Here is a 22,029-nt window from a genome sequence, read left to right on the forward strand (position 1 = left end):
TATGTTATTATGTATTACGAAGCTCCCCTGGATTGAATGTTTTACTTGAGCAGAGCTGTTATAAACACAGATTTATATACGAAGGTATTGTGCATTTTATCGAGTGTATGCTTCGTGCAAACCTCATCAGTAACCATTTATAACATTAACTGTAGAAGGCTTATATATGCCAAGAAGATAGAGTTTTTCGATGTGATAAAGTCTGCAGCTGTTGTTGGTGATCAAATTCTCATTGTTTTCAACGGATATCTTGTGTTTCTAGATAAGGATCTTAATGAAAGGATCCGACACAGATTTGGCAGATGTTCTATAGATTATAGACAGGTGGGAGCATACATTGCACATGGGAGGAATAGCATATGTCTTGCATCCTTTTTTGGAAGTATGGTCTTTTACTCTTTTGAAGACAGGTTGGAATCTCCTATTGAACACTTTGCAGACGAAAATACCATTTTGGATCTTAAGGCGATAGAAGGAACAAAACGTTATCTTTTGTTGGTGAGGAATTTAAATGGGGTGTTTGCAAGAATTTATGAGCACAAACCTGAGATGATAAAGATGTTGAGAGAGATAAATGTTCCTGGAGGATACATTGCCGTCCCCTTGAAAGATAGCTTTGCTGTATTTTCTCCAGACAGGGTGTTTTTTTTCAAAGATGGTGATGAGATTGAGGTTTATAAGATCTCTCAAGGATTATCTGGAGACCTAACTCTCATTAAGGCAGACGCAGGGCATGAATGCAAAGACATATCTGAAGTTAAACTATTTACGTGCTATACATCTCATTGTGATAAGGGTTGCTCGCTGATGCTAATAGCAAATGAAGAAGGAGAGCTTTTTAGCCTTAAGTGCACTGAAATGTTGAAGCTAGAGTATATTGGGAGGATAAATCCCTCTAAGGATATAGAAATGCATTCTTCGGGCTTTTTAGTATCTGTGGGCTATAATTCAGACAACTGTGTATACTTTATAATGAAAGAAGGAGAGGTATGGAGCCTCGAGCTAGTTGATGCGATTGAAACGATCAAAGGATTGTCCACGTCAGCAATAACGTTCGATGGGCTGCATCATGTATATGTTTCAGACGGGCATTACATTGGAGAGATTGCCGAAAAGGAACCCTTTCACTTATTAAATGAAGTGAGGCTTTTTGAAGAAGGCAAAGAAAAGGAAGTAAGAGGTACATTTAGCTGTAGAAAGTCTATGTGTATACAATATGACGATGAAGTACACTGCTTTCTCTTGGAAGGAGAAAAGATGGCGAATCTATATAGATTTACAGCCAAAGACGAGATAATCGGGTATTTTAGGGTTGGGAAGGATGATTTCTATATGATGGCAGGGTTGGTAATGATTTGTAACAATGAAAACGGAAGTGTGGTTGCTATTAAGGAGCATAGAATTGACTATGATGTGTTTTCAGGAAATAGCCAGCATGTGTTTGTTGGATATAGGAACAGAATAACCAGACTTGATTCCTCAAGCTCAGAAGATATTGAAATAGGGTTTGTAGTTAAGGAAATGGAGACGAGCGAGAGGTATTTGTTTATACTGACAGGAAAGAGGGTCCTTAGGGTATATGGAATAGAAGACAGAAGATTCGTATTTATCCAATCGTTCCGTTTTGATGTAATGTTTTTGTCTTTGTTTAATGGGTTCCTCTACACAATTGGAACTGAAATACATAGATTTAAGATCAATGAAGATGGATCGCTCTCACTTCCCATAAGAGTAAGAGAATATGGCCAACCTATTGGAAAAAAGGAAGGTGTTGTAATTTTCGAAGAGAAAGTTGTAGATTTGGGGCGCGAGAGAATTCTGGATATTGATGGGTGGAAGAGTGTTTTTCTGGGAGATAAGGTGGTGATTGCCGATGGATGTGGACTAAAAATTTATGGATATAAAAAACACAGAGTGTTTGCAACCGATGTAATGAGTGGGAAGGGAGAGTACAAGATCATAGGTAGAGAGGCTGTATATATCGATAACAATTCTGATGGCTTTAAGATAAAAAGGTTTGATGGGTCTTTGGTGGTTGAGGGCTGTGGGAATGCTATAGAGTTTTCTTCTTCGGAATATCAGATTGTCTCTGCATATGCTAGAATTTATGACAAAGAAGGTGCCAAGAGCAAGTATTTCTTGAAAGTATACAAGAATGGAGGTCTTCTCTACGATTTTGAAATATTCGGAAAGATTGAGGTAATTACAGTTAATGGAAAGGAGGTCTATTGTAGCATCGAGAACAACCTATATTGTTATGAGATTGGTGTGAAAACACTTCTCAAAAAGTTCAAAGTGGCACTTCCATCAAGAATAACCAAGATGTGCACTGGAGAAGATAGGCTATTTGTTGGAACAGAAAAGAACTCTGTGTTTGTGGTGAAAGATAGAAGAATTGTCTGTAGAGAACGGATTCCAAGGCACGTGATGGCTTTAGAAAGTATGGATGATGGATGTCTGGTGGTAGGCGAGCGGGTGGGAAATGTAGTTATAATGAAGATAAAGGATGACTCTCTAGTTTCTGTAGCAACAATTTTTATCAATGATATGCCTATCCAATTTGTTTCTCAAGATAAGGTTTTTGGAATATGCACAAGTGGGAAGGTTATTGAAATCATAAAGATTGACGAGGAGTTGTTTGAGTTCCTTGAGCAGATTGGGCAAAAGATATCGGAAGCCTTGAATAAGCCTTTTTTTCAACCTTTCAGAAGAAACAGATTCATTAGCTCTGAATATATTAGAGAATTCGTTAATCTTAGTGAGCAGCAAGTCAAAAATGTGCAGCTGAAAACTGGCATAGATGTTGAGAAGATGCTTGAGGTGATCAGCACTATTTGAGATCCATCCTTGAAATATTTGAAACAAGAAAAATAGCCCATTTGAAATGTATAAAGTCGAGCCTATGCTTCCTAGTGACGTCTTCTCGTTAGACTGGATAAACCTAGATGAAAAGTCAGAAAGCTTTCCATTGAGCTATTATCTTTACTATCTAGTTAACCATGCAGAAGATTGCATTGTTATTCCCTCTGAGCCAGAATATAAGACATCCTTTACTTACAAGAGGAATGTGTGTGCATATATGATAGGAAAATTGGAGGAAAATGGTGAATTCATAAATGCACACATCTCTGCCGTCTCAGTTGCACCTTCTTATAGGAGGAATCGTTTTGGAAAGCTTTGCATGGGAATTATGGAGAAAAACGGGGATATTTATAATGCACATTTTGCTGACTTGTATGTTAGGGAAGGAAACATAGCAGCAATTGAATTCTACAAAAAGCTAGGATATGTTGTTTATAGAAAGGTGTTCAATTACTATATCGAGGGTAATGGAGAAAATGCCCTTGACATGAGGAAGTCATTAGAAGCAGACAAAAACAAGGCATGTATGATAAGGGGTGCAGACATTCAGGCCTCCGAACTAAAATAGCCAGTGATTAAATATTTGGATAGTAACACCTAAAATTTTCCATCGACTTGGATCCATTTATCACAACAGTTTCCTTCTTATTATCTCCGACGCTCCTTATAAAGACTTTTTGTACCTTACAAACTCATCGAGACTTGCAAAATTCTTACCTTCGTACACAAGATAATCTTCCACAGTGATATACTCTTTGCGATTATATCCATCACGATACATCATGCAGAGTTTTCCCGGATACTTTTTGCTGAAACAAAAGCCATATCTTATATAGCTTCCCCCTTGGTTAAGGTACTCCAGGAGTTTTTCTTCATCTTCAAAGTAATACTTATGACTTTTTATACTCTTAAAGTTTGTAAGCATTTTTTTGGCTGTTCTAGATATGAATTCGTCTAGGTCATCATATGAATCTTCCTTGTAGTAATACTTTTCTGCCTCCTGTATCTTTATGTGGACATATATGTCATCAGATACCTTTAGAACCACCACAGGGGATCCATCTCTCCTACTTCTTCTTAGAAGTATGGAAGAAGAATTATCTCTGAGATATCTTTCAGATTCCTCGCTGTTAAAATCCTTAAACAAGGGATGTGTCATAAAGCGGGAGTGATGAGGTTTCTTTTCTGAAGTAACAATGTTTGCTGTGTATGATAATAAGAAGTCATTCATGTACTGGATCTTTACAGTTACCAGTTGATTTAAGAAAAGCTCTTCTTGATCCCTGTGCTTTTTTATGTATATGGCTGCAGAGGTGGAATCAGAACTCAGGAGATAGTACGTGGGTCCACACTTCGAAATCCTCCCTTCTATTATCTTTCCAATCATGTCTGGCCCAGATCCTGTTAGTTCTTCGAAGATAAGATGGTCAGGGAGGCCAGAATATATCGATCTATCGCTATCCAGCAAAGTCTTATAAACGTTGATAGCCATAGGGTCTTCGAGTTTCTGGATATTAGAATCAGAAATCCTCAGGATCTCTTTATCGTTACTTAATGCCTTCTTTACTGAGTCAACGGCCTTTCCACCGACAGATTCTTCATTGCACAAATCTGTACACAGCCTCCTCGCAATGCCGTAATTCTTTGGATGGACCGGCGTAGAATCCAGCACTTCATTCCTAGAACCTCTGGGAAGCACTTCAGGGTATATCCTGAGATATGTTGTAAGATTGATGTATTCTTCTTCACTTTCACACAGATCCTGAAGATCTTCTAGCTTTGCTACATATTTCAGATTAGATAGGCTATCCCTTAGAGTATCACTAATTGGGATGAGCGACAGTAGGCCTTCCTTTCTTTTATTGTTAAGAAGGTAATTCACGTCAACTCCGACTATCGATATTGCGGTTAGAATTCCTCTTTTTATAGTCTCGACCATTAGATTTCTGGGTAAAACCTCTTGGATATACATGATGTTCTTATTTAGCATGTCGCTGTACTCAATCTCAGGGCATTGTATCAGCCTTGCTATGTTGTAGCAAAACGAATAGGTGCCCTCCGATTTCATTTGCCCGATTTTGTTCTCGACATAAAGAGGATTCCACTGCGAAAGAGTCTTCATCAAATATCTGATAGATGTAGTAAATCCGCTAACTGCAGTGCAACAGGGGTTAAACTCCCCAATAAACTTCAGAAGCTCGTCCTCCTCTTCTTCCCTAACAGTTGTACAGTCGACCAGATCCCCTTCAAAATTCACAATGACTGCTTTGAGGTACTTCTTTTCTTTTGTAACACCACACACATGTGTCCCTTCTCTTTTGATTCCTATCGATCCATTTACTATTCTGTCAACAACTTCAGTAAAAACATTCTTTTTTGTTTCTTCAAGCCTCATCTCCTCAAGAACCAAAGGAATAATCACCTCTTTACTTACTTTTTCTATTGAAGAGCGCACTATCCTTTCTCGGCATCTATTCCAAGGATCGTCATATGAAATATCGCTCAAATAGAAGTCTACTAGGTTTTTCCTTATGATATCATCTCTGACCTGAAGCTCATTTTTATCGTTTCTTATCCCGTGATTCTTAAAAATCATGTATAGAGCACTTCTGAACAAAGGATGCAGAGAGATTCTTTGAACCAGTTCGGATTCATTATCAAACCCTAAAAAAGAGGAAGAATCCTGAGGTTCATGAATCCTCTTCTTCATTCTTATATTCTCACAAAAGTCTTCTACAGAAAGTAATTCCTGAGGAAGCTTAAGATCTTTTTGCAAGTGCTTTTTATATCTAGAGTACCACTTAAGAGCATGGACGATTTCAATATTCTGAAGAAGTTCGTCATCTCCATACTTTTCATTTATCTTCTTTTTCAGGCCCATAAATTCCCTGTATTCATTAAAAATGTCTACAATCTTGTATCCTTCTTCAATTCCAATATCTTCAACAGAGTTGTGCAACAGCACAAAGTGAATGCTGTATCCCTTCCCTAATAGCTCAATAACTTTCTTGAGCGACTCAGAATTAACTTGCATACTATTCATTGCATATTCATATACCTTGTTTGGATCAATGGATTCATCTTTCGGCGTTACCAAATCACCATCGGCAATCCCTTCATCCAACTCTCCTCGTTCGTCTTCAAGAACGTAGCCATACTCCTCTCCTGTACCAAAAATTTCAAAGAATAAAGAGTCTCTGTCTCCATAGTCGATGGAAGAGATGCTTTCCTCAGAGGCGGCATTGTCGTCCTCCTCAAAAAGATCCTCAAGCACACGTTTCTTTACTGTCTGACGCCCCCTCCTACTTATGTTTATAATTTCCTCCTCGCTGGAATCACTCATTTCAAGGACTTCTTAAAAATGGGTTTAACAACAAAACATTCTGGGATACTAATCATCAAAAAGATTCTTATGTAAGAAGCAAATCCGCTTTTATTGTTTAAACACGGCTTTTGTCGAGCTGGTTGAGGATATCGGCAAACTCCAATAGTGGATTCAGTGTTCTTGGTTTCTCTTCCCATTGGTCTGGAAGAATCATTGATGACGTTGCTTCAAGAGCTGCAATGGAAGCTTTGGCAAAATTTTCTGTCGTTGAGGTGGCTCCAGAGGATATCGTGTAAAGATCCTTGATCCCTGCAAGCTCAAATATCTTCTTATTAACACTTCCGGATATAATCCCTGTTCCCCTAGGTGCAGGAATCACTCGAACAATGGAGGTTCCGCATTTACCAGATCCCTTGCAGGAAATAGTGTGAGGCTTTCCTTGGTCTCCATCCCAAAGTCCTAGCCTTACAGGCCTAATTGCACACTTGGCTCTAGCTATAGCCCCTCGGATTGCAGATGCAGCTTCTTTCGATGCCTTAGTCCCAAGACCAACATGTCCATTTCCATCTCCGACCACAACCACAGCCTTTATCCTAGTTTTCTGTCCGGCCCTTGTCTGCTTCTGAACAGACTTAATGGACAATACTTCCTCCTTTATCGAGTTTCCGCATAGCATGTCAACTATCTCCGGCTCACGAATCACATGAGAAAACTTAAATATTTGGTCCAGAGACGTTATCTTAAACATCTTCACCAGCCTCCCAACGGCCGTCTTTGGTACCCACTCACTCTCCTCTTTTCTAGGAAATGGCCTGCCTGGATTTCTCTTTTCAATACTCTTTTCAATACCTTCCATTTTAAGGGCCTAGATGAGAGCAAAAAATTTACTTCTGCTGCACGGAGAGTCTCCAGGCATTAGGATTATTTTATATCTAAATATTCAAAATGCGAAATGTTTTGAATAAACAATAGATATGAAATGCAGAAAGGCCTGCACGAAAGCCCTTTTGTCCCTTTCATTAACTCCAGCTGGAAAAACAATAGACAGTTTTACTAGGGATATAAAGCTAGTCAGGGACAATCCTGCACTCCTCCAAACGTTCTATGAATATATTTCTATAAAATACGGCGTTAGATGCGAGGTGGGAATTGGCCTAGTGGAAAGAATGATAATGGTGAACAGCTTTAAACAGTAAGTGAGGTAAGCTTAACTTTAGACTTATGGACATAGACGACCCTACCAATGATCTTGTGAACAAAAAAATTCTTTTGTACAGATGGATCGGTCCAGAACATCTAGAAATCGAGAATGTAGAGAAGAATGTGCTAGAGAATATTTCTGAAGGATTTAAGGGTCTTTCTTTTCTCCAAACACCAACGGAAAAGATATCTTGTATAATGAATATCATAGAAAAGCTATATGAATCCATTGGGAGAAATGAGGGACAGGACAAGATTCTTCCATCCATTATCTATTGCATTATAAAGTCATCGGTCCCTAACATGTACTTGGAGGCCAGGTTCATGGTTCTTTACAGGAGGAAACACACTGAAAAATGCAATGAGAGATGCAATCATGGGCTTAACATTGAAGTCGATTGTGAATGCCTTCTTAATAGGATATATGACGAGAGAGAGGTGAGCTATTATTTGACATCGGTGCAAGCAGCAGTGGATTTCATAAGGAGAATGGAGTTTTATGACCTCAAAATAAGCGAAGGTGAATTCTATCGAAACATAATGGATGCAATGGAACTTGTAAGAGATAGCTGAGAGGGGCTTTTTACTTGCATATACTGTTTCCCCTGATGGAAAGAAACATAGCTAACGAAGAACACAAGCTTTTTATAACTAACATTCCAACCAGGGCTAAAAAGCAATTAGTCTACGAATTACTCACACAAGTATCAAAGATTGACCATCTTTATTACAATCAAGACAAGGGATATTGCTTTGTGAGTTACAGAACACATCAAGAATTGGAGTATACTTGTAAAGTTCTTCAGGGTGTTAAACTGTATGGAAAAAGACTATATCTCAGTAAAGTTGAAGAGCAGGCCAGAGTTGTGGTTAGAAATTTAGGCCAGGAGATAGATGAGGTTTTCCTTTGGGACGTTTTCAGCAAGTTTGGGGCGTGTCACGTGGAGATGGAGAGTGAAGGCCTGGGGATTGTTGTATATAGAAAAAAGGATTCTGCTATCAGAGCTGTAAATGTGGTAAATGGAAAAGTCATAGGATATTCCAAGGTGCTTGCAGAGATTGATAAATAGAGCCATAATACAATATCGGTTTTTATAGTTGTTGAGACTTAGTAAAAAATCTCATTCATATGCATCCTTATCTACTACATTCAAGCCAAAAGCCTCTTCCTTTTTCTTCCTTTCTGAAAATGCTTTCACTGCATTCATGAGACATTCTCCATAGTTTACATCACCAGTATCTGTTGTGTTCAGCTTCAAGTCATGACTCATATCGACAGTTAGAGACTTGATTTGGTCTATAAATCCATCTACGCTTCGTGGTTTCAGGAAGTAAGCATCGTACTTGAGATACTCTTCTTGCTTTTCAAGGAGATTCTTGATTGCTTCATATTTTTGGAGTAGCTCTGAGCCAGGGAAAGCTTCTTTAAAGGCATTATGTATTTTCTGAGATTTAGCTATCACATTAATAGCCTCACTCAGCCTTGACTTTAGATTTGAAAGTTCCTGATAATCCAGATAAATTCTTTCCATCTCATGTTCTCTGAAAAAGCTGCAAACTTCACCAGGAAAAACGAAGGGCTGTTCTTGGTCTATAGTGCCTCTTCTGTCTTGAAGTGTCTCTTTCTGGCCAGGATGATGCTGAGTTGATGTTGTGTTGTTGTATTCAGTGCCTTCTCCTTTTTCATGCATACTATAGCTGTCTCTAACCTTTTCAGTAGAGTTATCAGATGGAATTGGCTCAGAATTTATATTGTAGCGTGTATCCTCTTTGAACCATAGAGAGTTGTCTGCTCTTTTTTGTAGCCTGGGAGGGTCTGATGAACATGGTAGAGAGTCTTCCGGAAAGAAATTTCTAAATCCACCAGGGGACCATGAAGAAGGAGAATTGGGCTTATATCCTCCAGCATCTACTGAGAAGTTGCCTTCTTCTTTTTTAGATGAGGAAAGGTATTCTGTGTTTTTCTTTGGGTCCTTATTTCTACGCAAAAACTCATCATATGGAATCCGGGGATTTTCGCCCGGCGAGTTAAACATCCACTGATTAGGATTCTCTGGTACAGAAAAGACTTCTTTCCTGTCTATTCCGGGGCCTAGATGTCCAGGGTTTCGTGCACCATGAAAATAAGGTTGATGCTGAACTTGTTGGTTAAAAAATATTGGTGGAGGTTTTACTGCCCCTTGCCCAGAGTTTGGATAATGTCTGTCAAACGTTGGTGAGTTTATCATCCACTCAGCACTAGGGCTATTTCTGTTTTGAGGTGGAATTGAAAACATATTTACAGGCCTACCAGGGGGGTTCTGGTGAGAAAATCCACCAATAGTATCAGAAGTAGAAGGTAAGTGGTATCCCTGGCCATTTATCATTCTAGAAGGATGCTTATGGCTTGGAATTGAATGATTTGAGGGACCAAAGGTCCCTTGGTTTCCATATACAGGTTTTCCTGAGAACGGGAATGCATTCATATTTCCCGGATTTTGATATGTCGGAGAGGACACACGGCCAAACTGTTGTGGATACTGTAAATGAGTAAATCCTCTTCCATTAAACACACCACCTCCGGGAAGCTTACTTTGCTGTATTTCACCAAAATTCATATCAATGGTAGATTTAGAAAGAGCTTCGTCTTTGTGCCTTACATTGGGATTTCCTCCTCCATAATCGAAGCGACTGAATTCAGGATTGAATCCTTGATTTGCATATCCGTATGACTGGGATGGCATGCCCTGGTGGTTTCCCTCCCTTTGCATATAAAAATTCCTTTGACCAGGAATGTTTTGAAAATCCTTTCTGTTAACAAAACTATAAGAGCCTGCTTCTGCTTGAGGCCTCCTGAAAAATATGGGGTTTCCGGGACTGTTTGAAAATCCCTCTCCACTAATTGCGTGGCCCATGGAGTCGTGAAGAGAGCCCTGAATATTACATGAATTAGATCTTCCTCTAGTGCTACTTTCCATATCTCGATCATTGAATCTAGCGATATTATCTGATTCTTCAAGACCGTGATTCCGAGTTATTCCTATGATTTCAGGAGGTGCAAATCCATCTTGCTTGCCAAAAAGTTGTTTATTTTCTGTAAATAGCTGCTCAGACAACCTTCTTTCTCCTCTTTCAAATCTACCATTTCCATAAGTATAGTCTTGCCTGGAAGTTTGAGTTTCTCCAGAAGCGTTTACAAATTCTTGCCCCTTGGCAGCTTGAGGCTTGGTGTACATATAAGCCATTGCTTGCTCTTGCATGTTTTTCCCTCTTCCATCATTTTTATTCCTGTTACTTACAACTCTTTCAATCCTCCGAAACCTTTCACCCATGCCTCTCAGGTACTCTTCCTTAGAAGAGCTTTCTTCATATATTCTCTGCTCAGCCCTTATTGCTGCCTCCTTTATCTGCACAGGCGTATATCCAGGGAAGATGTTCGACTCCTTCAATGCAATAAATAGCTTGAGAATCATCTGCTTCCTTTCTTCTTGAGATAACATAGGCTAAAAATATTCCTTTTTTTTATTGTGTTAATTCATCTCGGTATGGGGCCTGTCACTCGCAAAGCCAAGCAAATATTCACGTATTTATGAGGCATGGAGAAGATAGAAAGTTTTATATATATCAGGATAAAGTCGTTTTATTTAACATAAGGCCATCAAGTACTCATAAACGCTTCCGAATAAGGTCAATGCTTCTCTCTAGATTCGTCCAATGGCTCTGTCCTTCCATATCCTTTGTTTTCAGCATTCTGTCTCTCACTTTCCTTAGAGAAATTAGGTTTATAAGGCGTTCCTTCAGGTCTATTCAAACAATTCTGTATAATGTCCTCGTGCTCCGTTATAATAGGCTTTAGCTTTTCTGTTGCAAAAGTAAATACATGCCCACTTTCACTTGCAACAAGCAGAAGAATCTCCGTCCCCGTAAGCACATTCAGCTCATATGCTTTCTTCATTATGCCTCTCTTTCTTTTGCTAAAGCAAACACTCCTTTTGTTCTTTCCAGATATATATTCAAGTTTTATCTTTTTCTTTCCATGGCTCTTCCCCCGAGGTTTTTCAAACATAATCGGATGCACTTGCTCTTGCACAAACCCTTGTGGCATCATTCCATTATTGTGAAACTGGGGCATGGAATGGCTGTAATAGTTATATTGCTGATCAAATGTGTAGTTCATGTTCTGAGGTATCCAATGCGGATACGAAAATCCCTCCGGAATATTCTCATTAATTCCGTATGGAGGGATATTATACTCTACCTCCCCTCGAATCTGGGGGTTGCTCTGCTCTTCTTTCTTTCCATATTTTCTGTTCTCATCCATTTCCTTAAAGGGTCAAAATTCATCTTTCTAAAGAAAGGCCCATCCAATCAGGGCTTATAAACACCCAAAATAAGAAGATGATTTCCTTAGTCCCTAACAGAAAAGGAGTCTTAAGGGTGCTATTCAAGCACATAACTTAATCTTCCATTTTTGAAAAATACTTAATGTATTATATTTCCATTTATCCTCATTTATACTAGGGTTACAATCCCACAAAAATGTAAAGTTTAATATCAAATGGACATGTCCCTTTTCCTCAAGAAATTATCCCTAGAGAATCATCGTTCAAGGTTCCAACCGCATATATCTTAGTGGAGTCTATCTTAGTCCCAATAATCTTTAATCTAATCATCACATCCTTCGTTATTTCGTTTTCCAGAAGAAAGTTTGGTATCTGATGGTTCGATATAAACACTGTCAGCGGTCCAACAGATGCAAAGACACCCATTTTGTTTGTCTCAACAACGTTGGCATCAATTATTTCACCTTTAAATGGCTTTAACGTAAGGGCCTTGTACTTAACCGTAAATATGGTTTCTCCTGTTAGAATAATTCTACTTTCACTTATTTCGTCTATACTGAGAACCATAACTACATATCCGCTGGAGCTGCATGATCCTTCAACCTTAGTCAGTAAGTATTCCTCTATAAGCGTTTGTATGTTTGGACCCAGATAGCTCGGGCTCAAGTGAATGTTTTGTACAAAGTCTCTCACAAAAAACATTTCTCTAAGGGTTTTCTTGTCTATCCTTTAAAGCCATATCCTGATATATATATAAAGTAGTACTTTTCCCGTCGATTCGAGACCCCAAGAAATAATTTGTTAGCACAGGCTTTTAATGATACATCACCATCTCCCTCTCTTTCTCTGCAAGCCCGCATTTCTTGTAGAATTCCAAATTCTTTGGATCGCACACCAGAGCAGTCTTGTAGCATCCCATTTCTTTAGAAATCGAAATTAATGCCTCCAGTATATCTCTACCAATGCCTTCCCCTCTCCTTTCTTTTAACACAACTAAGTCTTCTATGTGCCCCTTAGTAACACATCCCCTGATGAATTTCTTTTCAATAAATAGAGTTCCGCTTCCAATAACTTTTTCAGCCCCAGGGTCATACGCAATTATTATCTTATAGCATCCTTCTTTGCATAAGGATCGATACCTTTCTTCAAATTGCTTCTTTGTGACTACACCAGGCTTGGTCAATTGGTTCATGCAATCAATAAATCCCTTTTCATAATCATTTATGTCAAGGCCCCTCAAAATGTACTTATCTTTTCTTATTATTGGAATATCACTCATACCTAAATCCTGAGTGCTGATATTAGAAGCTTGCTTATCTGATCTGTGGCTATAAGGCTTTCTGTTACCAGAAAGACTGTCTGCCAAGAATAGAAGAACAGTAAGAGCTGCAATGGCACCAACGGTAAATAAAACTTGATCTCTTCTTTTCATCTACAAAATGTGGGTAAATTTTCTTCAAGGTTTTCGAAGATTCATCCCTTCAATTTTTATTGGTGCACATATAGGAGAATATATAAATAGTTCAGAGCTTCTGAACTCATGAAATTATTACAAGTTCTTGTTGTATCGAGCGTCATATTTCTGGTAACATTAGTCATAGTGACTTACGAAGTACTTTCTAGCCGCGAGGAGGAATGTAATAATGGAAAGATAAATTCGCGGAACAATCATGGCGAACAGCTGACCAAAACTCAGCAGATAATCAGATCACTTTTCAGAGTAGTCACAGGAATGGCAATAATAAAGATTATAAAAGGCCTCTTCTTTCCAAATAATGGCAGATCAAATGGAGGAACTCAAGCCTCAGGATCTCAGGCGAGTGCCCCACCATTTAGTGAAGATGATTCCTTAAGTTATATTCCAGATAACCACATAGGATACCGCTATAACAACAACTCTGATCCTCCACCTTATAGTCCACCTCCATCATATAATTCTTTACCGCGTTATGGTGAGACAATAAAATGGTATAATTCGTCTAGCAAGAAGAGTGGCAGGTAACCTTATTAATTAGTAAAAAAAGATATAATATTCTTCTAAAGCCTCTATCAGACTTGTTAACAAGTTTTAAAAAAAATGAAAATGCCGTTGTATATGAGACATTATGCGAGTCTTACTGGTAATATTGATATTAGCAGCGGCAATTGTTCTTATAGTGACCATGACGGTCGTCCTTGAGAATATAGACAGAAAGTCGGAGGATGAATCAGAAGATTCATTTGATGGTAATTATCCATGTCACAGTGAGAAAGAGTCTGGAAATTCAGAAAACCATCTACCTGAGTCCATCCAGTGATCCTCTAGATAAGAACGAGATTTGTTAGTGCTGTGATGGTAAAAAATGACCGATGCATTAAACTACATGCTTATTATTAGAAGTATAAAGATGGAAAATTTTTTACGAACAGACTTACTTTTGTGGTGATCTTTATTAAGTATTGAGCTAATATAAAGTAGCCATTCATCAAAATGAAACCACATAAACCTTGTTTAAAATAGAATTATTTCGTTTCTCCTCAGGAGGTCCATCACATCATCTAATGGGGCAACAAAGAAGTCCCCTTTGAACATCTCTAATAGCTCTCCATCTATCATTACACCGTTAATGTCGGAGCAGCAATAAAATCCAACGAACTCGTTCCTTTTAGGAAACTTTTGCTCTGCAATATATATATCTCTTCCTTTTAGCAGGCCAATGTACTTATCATAAAAACTCACTTCTCTTTCAGATAAGAGTGATCTATCTAGATATAAGTTTGTACTTAGCTTCTTCAGTCTGACTTGTATATACTCCTTGATAAAAAATTTTACTCTCTCTAGTTCTAACTCATATATATTCCTTGTTATCGTTTTTCCTAGGGATTTTACTTCCTCAATCCTCCTTGAAATTGCATCTAAAAAGTATTCTACTGGGCGTGAGGCATATGGAAGTAATCTTTTTGCAGCCTTCTCATTCCGATATGCAAGAATGAGATCACTTAATGTAGGCGACGGCATAGGAGGGGCTCACAAATCAAAATAGTCTGGAACCCTCGGAATGATTCTTGTAACACACGATAAAAAGTTCCATTTGGATGAGGTTCTAGCAACTGCTGTATTGCTTAAGATATACCCAGACTCAGAAATAATCAGAACAAGAAATCCAGCAGTCATAGAGACTGGAGACATAGTGTACGATGTTGGGGGTTTATTTGATCCTAAGACTAGTAGATACGATCACCATCAGGAGTCGTTTGGCGAAACCTTCAACTCGAACCACAAGATAAAGCTAAGCAGTTCCGGGTTAATTTACAAGTATTATGCAGAAAAATTTCTAGAAATATACGGAATTACTAAAACAAATGAATACTTCCAAAGAGTACTGGAAGAAGTCTATACGGCTTATTTTATGTCCGCAGATGCAATTGACAATGGATACGAGATTTTTGGGGAGATCGTTCCACGATCTCTTTCACACATCGTTGAATCATTCAATGCTTTAAGCTTTTCTAGCAGTGAGGATGATGAACAGAACAAAAGATTTCTAGAAGCCGTGAGGTTTGTTTCCAAGGATTTAGATAATTTCATGCATACAATAGTTAATGGGTGGATTCCGAATTATAAGTATTTGGATAAACTGATAGCAGATTCTGATGGAGACATTTTGTGTGTTGATAAGTATTGTTTTATTGACGTAATTCCAGAAATAGAGAAGAAATATAAAAAGGATATCAGATTTGTACTAAACAAAAGAGAAAGCTCAGTAACCATTCTTGCCGTCCCTAGAGAAAGAAAGCACTTTAGGTCGAAAGTTCCTTTAAAAAAAGAATGGAGAGGACTCGCCGGAAGCAAACTAGAAGCTATTTCTGGAATTGAAGGATGCAATTTTGTGCACGCATCCGGCTTTGTAGGCTCCAATAGAACCGTTGAAGGTGCAATGGAGATGTGTAGAGTGTCAGTCGAGACATATTGCAAAGAGTAGACACCATTGGTGACTTAAATTAAAAAATGTATAAATGAAATCAATATAAAATCTTATGATTATATATTCCAAAATTTCCATTTTAGTTAAAAACGACAGTATCACAGGGGATACTTTAAAATGAAGAGGTCTAGTAGCATTGCATCCAGCATCAATAATGGCCAAAGATTACATTCAGTACATTTAAATAGGGAAATGGGATTTCCCTTTCCAAACATTAGCTACGAAAGTGATCTTTGCACAGAACTTCAAGAGAGGTTTACAGAGATAAGAGAATTGTTTAGAGGGATGAGTCTTATCAAGGACATTGACAATGATACGCTTGATAAATCCAAAACTGTTCCCTTTTTATCTACAAGGCTTTTAGAATGTGCTCAAAACGTTATAAAGATAGCTGATGAACTTTTGAAGAGTGCAGAGGTTTCAGATGATGATTTAAAATCGTTTGGAGAACAAATCAAAAAAGTTAAACATGAATTTGAAAGAATCAACACTGAATTTTTTAAACGGAAATATACGGGTAGAGAAGAAAAATCCAAACATCATTGCATTTCTTTGATCAGAGAATTGATTGGAAAATTTGAAGAAATCGAAAAGGAACTTAAGAGAAATAGCACTGAAAACATTTCAGAAGACGCGAAACAAGATAAACAGCTTAAAAGCTCTTTTTTACATCGGAGCAGTTTCACGGAATTTTTCGCCAAAAAAAACACTAATTCTCCTTTTCTAAATAGTTTTCTTATGACGTATTGCATTATATGTTTAGGACTAATTGCATTTTTAGGTATTGCTAAAGGTGCTGAAAAGTTCGAAACAATAATAGAGAGTACAAAGAAAGTGGCATGTATTATCTCTATTCTTGCCCCCATCATATATGGAATATGGATACTAACATATGAAAATTATAACGGAGGAATAACCCCAGTACTAGGTAGAAACTGGAGTGTAATTGGCTCTATGTTTCCCATGCTCCTTGGACTTAGGGAAAATAGAATAAAAGAGATATCAAAAGGAAAGGACAACATAGAAAGTTGTGCAGTAATGGTAGCCATGAGTGTGATAATAATATGTGGTCAGACATTCGGAAAGATGAATAAAAAGATGCATGGTAGACAAATAGTTGTATTTGTGATAGGAAACATATTGATGGGATTAGCATATATAACAAATCACTTTATGCTTTCGGTTGAGAATAGAAATAATTTTATTTCTCTTGGATACATTATGTTTGCGCTTATGTTGTGCTTCATAGTTATCATAGGGAAAGGAGGGAAGATGGAAAATCAAAAAAACCAAGGAATAGAGTGGCTAGACTTATCTCAATGGGTTATGAGTTTTATATTTGTTATCCTTGGAATTCAGAATATTGAATCATACTCTTTTTATTATGCTCAAAATACACTAAAACAGTCCGTTTAACATAACTTTAAATAAAATAGTTATTTAATCATGTGTCTTAGCACTACTGCAGTTCGATGCATTATTTTCTCTATGAAGATCCTATCGAGGCCAAAGCTAAGTTTATTTAATTTTTGACTCTGTCTTGGTAAACGACTTGTCTATCCTCTCCTCCACCGTTCCGTCGCTCCTGGCCTTCCTTCCGCTCATCAGCCTTGGGAAGGTTTTTACCGCTGCGATCACAACCACAGAGACCAGGAGGCCTATCGAAAGCGTGTGGAGAGCCGTGATCATGCTGCTTCCGTCAATGCTGGGGAAAAGCACCATTCTGTAGGATGGATGCCGGGATGCACTTAATAGCTTGTTTGATGTGTGCTGCAGAGGCTCATTGGACACCTGCTGGCGCTTCTGACCACTCGTTCTGCGGCCCGGGCCTGTCAGGCGAGTGGTTTAGTGGCGCGGAGGGGTGGGCCCTAGAAATGGGACGACTGTGGAGGGCGGCAAGGAGCTGGGCCTCAGTGTTTGGGCGGAATCTCTGGAGAGAGTTTGATGGGAGCGAGGAGCTGAAGGGGGCCTGTGAGAGGATGGCAAGGGGGTGGATGGGATGCAGGGATGCTGTTGAAGACACGCGTCTGTTCAGGGTTGGAAGGAGGATGATGGAGGTGTCGAGCAGCGTGATGAGGGCCTCTGATGCCTCGATTGGGATTGCGCTTAGGGCCGGAGGAGGCCTACTGTGCCGGCGAAGGGAGTTCCAGAGGAGATTGGACATGGTGTTCAGGATTCCGCAGTACTACGGAGGGGTGAGGAGTTCTGGGCCGTCTGTGGCAGCCAAGGATGGGAGTGGGGAGTGTTTGAGGAAGAGAGGGGGGCTGGTTGAGTACAGGGGAAGTGTGATGAAGAGGATATGGAGGCTCTGCTCTGTGGTTAAGTCCCGTCTGTCCTCTGACGAGAGGGCCATAGAGGAGATTGAGAACAGGTGTGTGGGGGAGATACTTAGAGGTCTGGGGTCCGAGCCGGTGAGTGGGCTGTGCACAGAAGAAGGGATGGAGGACTTGAAGAATCTGGCCCTTGAGGTGGGAGGAGGAAGAGATGTGTGGACGACGGACATCAGGAATACCTCGACGTCTGGGAGTGTGGCAAAGGGGATGTTTGAGTGCGAGTTTGAGGCTGAGATTGCAACTGGGGATAGGATGTGTGTCGGGGGCGATAGACATGTGTTTCTCATTCGGGGGAGGTTTGTGAATGGTGCGGGGTGTGAGGATGGAGGGTGGTATCTCTCTTCACTTGCCTGGACTCGGATAGGATGAGACGTAGAACAGTATAATTTATTCGTTGTAAGCAAATATAACCTTTGGGAACTTACTTTCTCTTGCTCTTTGCCTCCCTGTCTTTCTTTTGAGCTGGTCCTTTGTGAGGGCCTGTCTCTTGGCCCTGTTGAGCTTGGGCCTAAGGACCTTCGGAAGCTTGTGGACCGGGGTTCCCCTGTACTTCTCGACGACCTCCTGGAGAATCTTCTCGCGTCTGACGGTGAGGATGCGTGCCAAGTTCTTCCTGGCTGTCCTGATGTCGTCCTTGCCGACGTCTCCGCTGTTCTTCTTCTGGCGGAGGCGCGCCAGCTCTGCCTTGACCTCGTTAGCCTTCTCCTCAAGCTGCTCAACATCCAGCTGCCTGAGATCTGATGCCTCGATCTTCATTAGGGCTTCTGATGCAAAAAGATTTGAACGCAAAAATCGTGCTTGGGGAGCGAGGGGTGGAATATGCGTGTCTGGCAAAGGACATTTATTGGCTTGGGTCAGGGAGGGGCGGCGACAAAGAGGATGTTTTCCCCCCTCAGAAAGAGGACCTTGCTGTGGGAGCCCTCTACGGACGAGTGTGTCAGCATGAGGTTTATGTGCTCGTCGAACCCCTCGAGGATTCCTGCATAGACCTCTCCGCTCTTTGTCTTTATTTCGACCCTCTCGTTCAAGTACATCTTCAGGAAGCAGAACGGGTCGAGCATGGAAGTCGTGGGGCCTCTGGAAAATTTTGTTATTGGGGATGTGTGAGGAGGCTGTGGACGGAGGTTTCTGGATTTATGGGGGGAGTGTGCAGCCCTTTATGAGGTATTTGGAGTTGAGCTGCATATCGAAAACAAACAAACTCTTCCAGAAGCTTCAGGACCTCAACCCTCTTCTGAACATCGAGATGGAGGCATACTCCTGCAAGTCGAGCAGGAAGCAGAGGATGGAGATGCATGTGGAGAAGCCGCTCAGGTATCTTGTGTCTGCACTTGAGCTGCGGTTTCCGGACTATGACTTCTCTGGGGAGTCGTGGAGGTCTTTTTCGCGGAAGTCGATGGGGGAGGTTGTGAACGAGGTTGCGTACTCGATAAGCACTGTGCACAAGAACAACTCTGATGTGAAGGAGTTTGTGGGGTTTCTTGAGGTGATTCTCCACAAGTCTGTTGACCTGAGTGAGTGCATGATATTTTCGTATGAGAACAGGATGGGGCCCTTTGAGGACTGCTTCTGGTACTTTTCGTTTCTGTTTTTCAACAAGAGGCAGAAGAGGGTGGTGATGCTGAATGCGTTTATGAACAGGAACTAGTGTAAATATGGATGTATTAAATAGTTTGAGTCTAGATGTGTGTGTGTGAATAGGTTTCTGTGCACAATTTATGTGGCGGGATGCAAATATGTATGTATGATAGATGCCCATAGGATATGAATAGAGCCGACAGAGGGAGTGTGTTAGAGTGCAGCACAGTTTTTAGTTCTAAGAGGAAAGCGAAGGATGGGGAGGGATACGATGTGGGCTCTGAGTGCCCACATGGTTTTAGCCTAGAGCTGGAGTCTGAGTCGTCTGAGGCAACGGATGTGGGGATTCTGCTATTTTTTATGACTGTTCTTGTAACGCTCTTCAAGAATCCATTAGCAGATTTGTTTGGAGGCTTTGCGATTGAGGCTGTTGGGGTTGTGAATCTGGGGTACCTGGTTCATTCGACGTTTCTGAAGCTATGTGCTAGGGCTGTGGATTTGAGGGAAGATTCGTGGAAGAGCAGTCTAATGGTTGTGCACTTGTCCTTGCATCTGGTGGCGATTGAGGCGATTGGAGTTAGTATCTTTAGTTCTAGAGGAGGATCAAGGATGCTTATGAATAACCTTTGTAGGAATCCGCTGGGGATTTTTGTTGCCTTGATACATATTCTTCATGGGCAGGATGCCATGGAGCTTAAGTATAGCAATTATGTCTGCGGGAGTATACTGAGTGCTGCTTGGACTGTGGTGTTTGTTGCGAGCTATAACTATGAGCACGATATGAGTGATAGTCTAGTGAGACATATTTTCCTGTTTATGTTCCTTCATGTGGTACTGTATAGCATGGAGAATGAGATTGTCAAGAGTTTAAGGATTTCGAAGAAGAAGTTGAGGAAGATCCAAGGGTTTGCAAGGATAATACCGTGCATAGTGTGCAGTGTAGCAGGGTACTATATGCTGGGCAGGATACTCACGAAGCGACTCTCGTACATGGAGATGGGCAACTCTGATTTATCATTCTCATTCTTATTTTGAGATATTGGGGTGTGTGCTGTGGAAGTAGTTGAATAAATTGATGGAGTGCTTGTGTTTTTTGGGCGAGTATGCAGGTGTTTGCTTGTGAGATGGAGTGTGGGATGCGATGAAGGCTGCATGCATCTTTGTATGAGGAGAGTGGATGCCTGGTGTTCTTTGGATACCTCTTTTAGGCAGTTGAATGATTGGAACCCGATGGACACATGGCGATGAGTGGAGGGTCAGGAGATTAACTGAAAGGTTTGCTTTAGAAGGGAAGCGAGCGATGGGGTTAGGAAGTTCATAAGATGGTTGAAAAGGTTTAATGGCAAGGACATTGTAGGAGGTGGAGTGATTAGTGTGTGACATCGATAGTCTGGGTTTATTGTATGACTGGGATCGGTTGTAAGAAGGTACGGTGTGTGTTTGCATATTATCTGGATTGATGAGGTTGTAAACGATGTGTATAGCCAATGATGTTTGGGGGAATGGAGGAAAGGAGAAGGCACTAAGGCGAGTAAAGGAGTGTGGCCCATGAAGCTTGGAGTGCTACAAGCAATGATTCTACTTGGGTGGATGATCTGTTCTTCGTCGATAGAAAGCCATAAGGTTGTCAAACTAAGAGGGTCTGAAGGATGTATACTGTTTCCGATAATTTTTTCTGGAACCAATGCGATTGCACTACCGACCACGAGGCTCAAGGATGTTCGGAGGGGCGGAGACGAAGAGATGTATGTTAAAGAGTTTATCGGTTGTATTGGGGACATGGTGCTGTCATTTACTGCTTTTGATATATGTTGTGAAGGGGACGGGGTGTTTGAGGCTGTGTTTGTAAGGGAGATGAAGAAGCACCTGCAGAAGGTGTCGAATGATGCATTGAGTGTATATGCAAGAGGAAAAAGCACTCTTAGCGAGGTGCTATTGATGGTGTACGATAGATTGTTTGAATGCGATGTTCGGGATGAGGGAAAGAGAAGGATGACGGTGTTTGGAAAGTGCCTTATTTCTGAGGCTGATAGAATGATTCGTGAGATAGGCGATGATGTAGATGAGAAGGAAAGGGAGGAGAGAGAGAATTTTTGTAATGTGATCAAGAAACGTGGAGAGAAGTGTTGCAATTTAAAGATGTGGAAGCGTATAGTTTATGCTGAAAGTGTAGTGTGCAATGCGTCTGTGAGTCTGTATAATAAGCTTTCTGGTGAGGAGCTTTTGGGGTTGTTGGCTGAAGGATGCATGAGAAAGGATTTTAAGGAGGAAGGAGTTAGCGAGGAGGAGCTTAACGATAGAGGATATATGGAATACAGTATTGTTGACATTAAATTATTTCTAGATACATATATTAAGCACGGGTGTGAAGTTGTGGAAGAGATAGTTAGGCAGATGATGCTGGGGAAGGATGGAAGGGAGATAGATTCTAAGTATGTTGAAAA

General features: G+C 40.3%; 21 protein-coding genes across 21 annotated transcripts; 11 read left to right on the forward strand and 10 right to left on the reverse strand.

Moving 5' to 3' along the window:
- Positions 1-36: 36 nt before the first annotated feature.
- On the forward strand, positions 37-2,838 carry EHEL_071650 (uncharacterized protein; the record flags this gene model as incomplete). Its single annotated transcript, XM_003887619.1, has 1 exon — positions 37-2,838. The coding sequence occupies one exon, from the start codon at positions 37-39 to the stop codon at positions 2,836-2,838; it is 2,802 nt and encodes a 933-aa protein (XP_003887668.1).
- Positions 2,839-2,884: 46 nt separating this feature from the next.
- EHEL_071660 (putative acetyltransferase) lies at positions 2,885-3,430 on the forward strand (the record flags this gene model as incomplete). The annotated part of the gene is made up of 1 exon (XM_003887620.1): positions 2,885-3,430. One exon carries the CDS (start codon positions 2,885-2,887, stop codon positions 3,428-3,430), a length of 546 nt encoding a protein of 181 aa, XP_003887669.1.
- Positions 3,431-3,526: 96 nt separating this feature from the next.
- EHEL_071670 (transcriptional accessory-like protein) lies at positions 3,527-6,205 on the reverse strand (the record flags this gene model as incomplete). Its single annotated transcript, XM_003887621.1, has 1 exon — positions 3,527-6,205. One exon carries the CDS (start codon positions 6,203-6,205, stop codon positions 3,527-3,529), a length of 2,679 nt encoding a protein of 892 aa, XP_003887670.1.
- Positions 6,206-6,302: 97 nt separating this feature from the next.
- Positions 6,303-7,043, reverse strand: EHEL_071680 (40S ribosomal protein S2; the record flags this gene model as incomplete). Its single annotated transcript, XM_003887622.1, has 1 exon — positions 6,303-7,043. The coding sequence occupies one exon, from the start codon at positions 7,041-7,043 to the stop codon at positions 6,303-6,305; it is 741 nt and encodes a 246-aa protein (XP_003887671.1).
- A 118-nt stretch (positions 7,044-7,161) lies between these two features.
- On the forward strand, positions 7,162-7,960 carry EHEL_071690 (uncharacterized protein; the record flags this gene model as incomplete). The annotated part of the gene is made up of 2 exons (XM_003887623.1): positions 7,162-7,379; positions 7,405-7,960. The coding sequence occupies 2 exons, from the start codon at positions 7,162-7,164 to the stop codon at positions 7,958-7,960; spliced, it is 774 nt and encodes a 257-aa protein (XP_003887672.1).
- Positions 7,961-7,995: 35 nt separating this feature from the next.
- Positions 7,996-8,457, forward strand: EHEL_071700 (uncharacterized protein; the record flags this gene model as incomplete). Its single annotated transcript, XM_003887624.1, has 1 exon — positions 7,996-8,457. One exon carries the CDS (start codon positions 7,996-7,998, stop codon positions 8,455-8,457), a length of 462 nt encoding a protein of 153 aa, XP_003887673.1.
- A 51-nt stretch (positions 8,458-8,508) lies between these two features.
- EHEL_071710 (uncharacterized protein) lies at positions 8,509-10,866 on the reverse strand (the record flags this gene model as incomplete). Its single annotated transcript, XM_003887625.1, has 1 exon — positions 8,509-10,866. One exon carries the CDS (start codon positions 10,864-10,866, stop codon positions 8,509-8,511), a length of 2,358 nt encoding a protein of 785 aa, XP_003887674.1.
- A 188-nt stretch (positions 10,867-11,054) lies between these two features.
- On the reverse strand, positions 11,055-11,687 carry EHEL_071720 (MADS domain-containing protein; the record flags this gene model as incomplete). Its single annotated transcript, XM_003887626.1, has 1 exon — positions 11,055-11,687. The coding sequence occupies one exon, from the start codon at positions 11,685-11,687 to the stop codon at positions 11,055-11,057; it is 633 nt and encodes a 210-aa protein (XP_003887675.1).
- Positions 11,688-11,943: 256 nt separating this feature from the next.
- On the reverse strand, positions 11,944-12,411 carry EHEL_071730 (RNA polymerase II subunit 7; the record flags this gene model as incomplete). The annotated part of the gene is made up of 1 exon (XM_003887627.1): positions 11,944-12,411. One exon carries the CDS (start codon positions 12,409-12,411, stop codon positions 11,944-11,946), a length of 468 nt encoding a protein of 155 aa, XP_003887676.1.
- A 112-nt stretch (positions 12,412-12,523) lies between these two features.
- Positions 12,524-13,141, reverse strand: EHEL_071740 (glucosamine 6-phosphate N-acetyltransferase; the record flags this gene model as incomplete). Its single annotated transcript, XM_003887628.1, has 1 exon — positions 12,524-13,141. The coding sequence occupies one exon, from the start codon at positions 13,139-13,141 to the stop codon at positions 12,524-12,526; it is 618 nt and encodes a 205-aa protein (XP_003887677.1).
- Positions 13,142-13,249: 108 nt separating this feature from the next.
- On the forward strand, positions 13,250-13,711 carry EHEL_071750 (uncharacterized protein; the record flags this gene model as incomplete). Its single annotated transcript, XM_003887629.1, has 1 exon — positions 13,250-13,711. One exon carries the CDS (start codon positions 13,250-13,252, stop codon positions 13,709-13,711), a length of 462 nt encoding a protein of 153 aa, XP_003887678.1.
- A 489-nt stretch (positions 13,712-14,200) lies between these two features.
- EHEL_071760 (uncharacterized protein) lies at positions 14,201-14,707 on the reverse strand (the record flags this gene model as incomplete). Its single annotated transcript, XM_003887630.1, has 1 exon — positions 14,201-14,707. The coding sequence occupies one exon, from the start codon at positions 14,705-14,707 to the stop codon at positions 14,201-14,203; it is 507 nt and encodes a 168-aa protein (XP_003887679.1).
- A 40-nt stretch (positions 14,708-14,747) lies between these two features.
- On the forward strand, positions 14,748-15,671 carry EHEL_071770 (Myg1-like metal binding protein; the record flags this gene model as incomplete). The annotated part of the gene is made up of 1 exon (XM_003887631.1): positions 14,748-15,671. One exon carries the CDS (start codon positions 14,748-14,750, stop codon positions 15,669-15,671), a length of 924 nt encoding a protein of 307 aa, XP_003887680.1.
- A 120-nt stretch (positions 15,672-15,791) lies between these two features.
- EHEL_071780 (uncharacterized protein) lies at positions 15,792-17,090 on the forward strand (the record flags this gene model as incomplete). Its single annotated transcript, XM_003887632.1, has 1 exon — positions 15,792-17,090. One exon carries the CDS (start codon positions 15,792-15,794, stop codon positions 17,088-17,090), a length of 1,299 nt encoding a protein of 432 aa, XP_003887681.1.
- A 102-nt stretch (positions 17,091-17,192) lies between these two features.
- Positions 17,193-17,396, reverse strand: EHEL_071785 (uncharacterized protein; the record flags this gene model as incomplete). The annotated part of the gene is made up of 1 exon (XM_059743529.1): positions 17,193-17,396. The coding sequence occupies one exon, from the start codon at positions 17,394-17,396 to the stop codon at positions 17,193-17,195; it is 204 nt and encodes a 67-aa protein (XP_059599512.1).
- A 152-nt stretch (positions 17,397-17,548) lies between these two features.
- EHEL_071790 (uncharacterized protein) lies at positions 17,549-18,376 on the forward strand (the record flags this gene model as incomplete). The annotated part of the gene is made up of 1 exon (XM_003887633.1): positions 17,549-18,376. One exon carries the CDS (start codon positions 17,549-17,551, stop codon positions 18,374-18,376), a length of 828 nt encoding a protein of 275 aa, XP_003887682.1.
- An 18-nt stretch (positions 18,377-18,394) lies between these two features.
- EHEL_071800 (60S ribosomal protein L35) lies at positions 18,395-18,763 on the reverse strand (the record flags this gene model as incomplete). The annotated part of the gene is made up of 1 exon (XM_003887634.1): positions 18,395-18,763. One exon carries the CDS (start codon positions 18,761-18,763, stop codon positions 18,395-18,397), a length of 369 nt encoding a protein of 122 aa, XP_003887683.1.
- A 98-nt stretch (positions 18,764-18,861) lies between these two features.
- On the reverse strand, positions 18,862-19,068 carry EHEL_071810 (small nuclear ribonucleoprotein; the record flags this gene model as incomplete). The annotated part of the gene is made up of 1 exon (XM_003887635.1): positions 18,862-19,068. The coding sequence occupies one exon, from the start codon at positions 19,066-19,068 to the stop codon at positions 18,862-18,864; it is 207 nt and encodes a 68-aa protein (XP_003887684.1).
- Positions 19,069-19,166: 98 nt separating this feature from the next.
- EHEL_071820 (Mod5 protein sorting protein) lies at positions 19,167-19,655 on the forward strand (the record flags this gene model as incomplete). The annotated part of the gene is made up of 1 exon (XM_003887636.1): positions 19,167-19,655. The coding sequence occupies one exon, from the start codon at positions 19,167-19,169 to the stop codon at positions 19,653-19,655; it is 489 nt and encodes a 162-aa protein (XP_003887685.1).
- Positions 19,656-19,771: 116 nt separating this feature from the next.
- EHEL_071830 (uncharacterized protein) lies at positions 19,772-20,620 on the forward strand (the record flags this gene model as incomplete). The annotated part of the gene is made up of 1 exon (XM_003887637.1): positions 19,772-20,620. The coding sequence occupies one exon, from the start codon at positions 19,772-19,774 to the stop codon at positions 20,618-20,620; it is 849 nt and encodes a 282-aa protein (XP_003887686.1).
- A 513-nt stretch (positions 20,621-21,133) lies between these two features.
- EHEL_071840 (uncharacterized protein) lies at positions 21,134-22,029 on the forward strand (the record flags this gene model as incomplete). The annotated part of the gene is made up of 1 exon (XM_003887638.1): positions 21,134-22,029. A coding segment is annotated over one exon (896 nt), but the record flags the coding sequence as incomplete, so codon positions are not given.

This window comes from Encephalitozoon hellem, chromosome VII, assembly GCF_000277815.2.
Source record: "Encephalitozoon hellem ATCC 50504 chromosome VII, complete sequence".
Lineage (NCBI taxonomy): Eukaryota > Fungi > Microsporidia > Unikaryonidae > Encephalitozoon > Encephalitozoon hellem.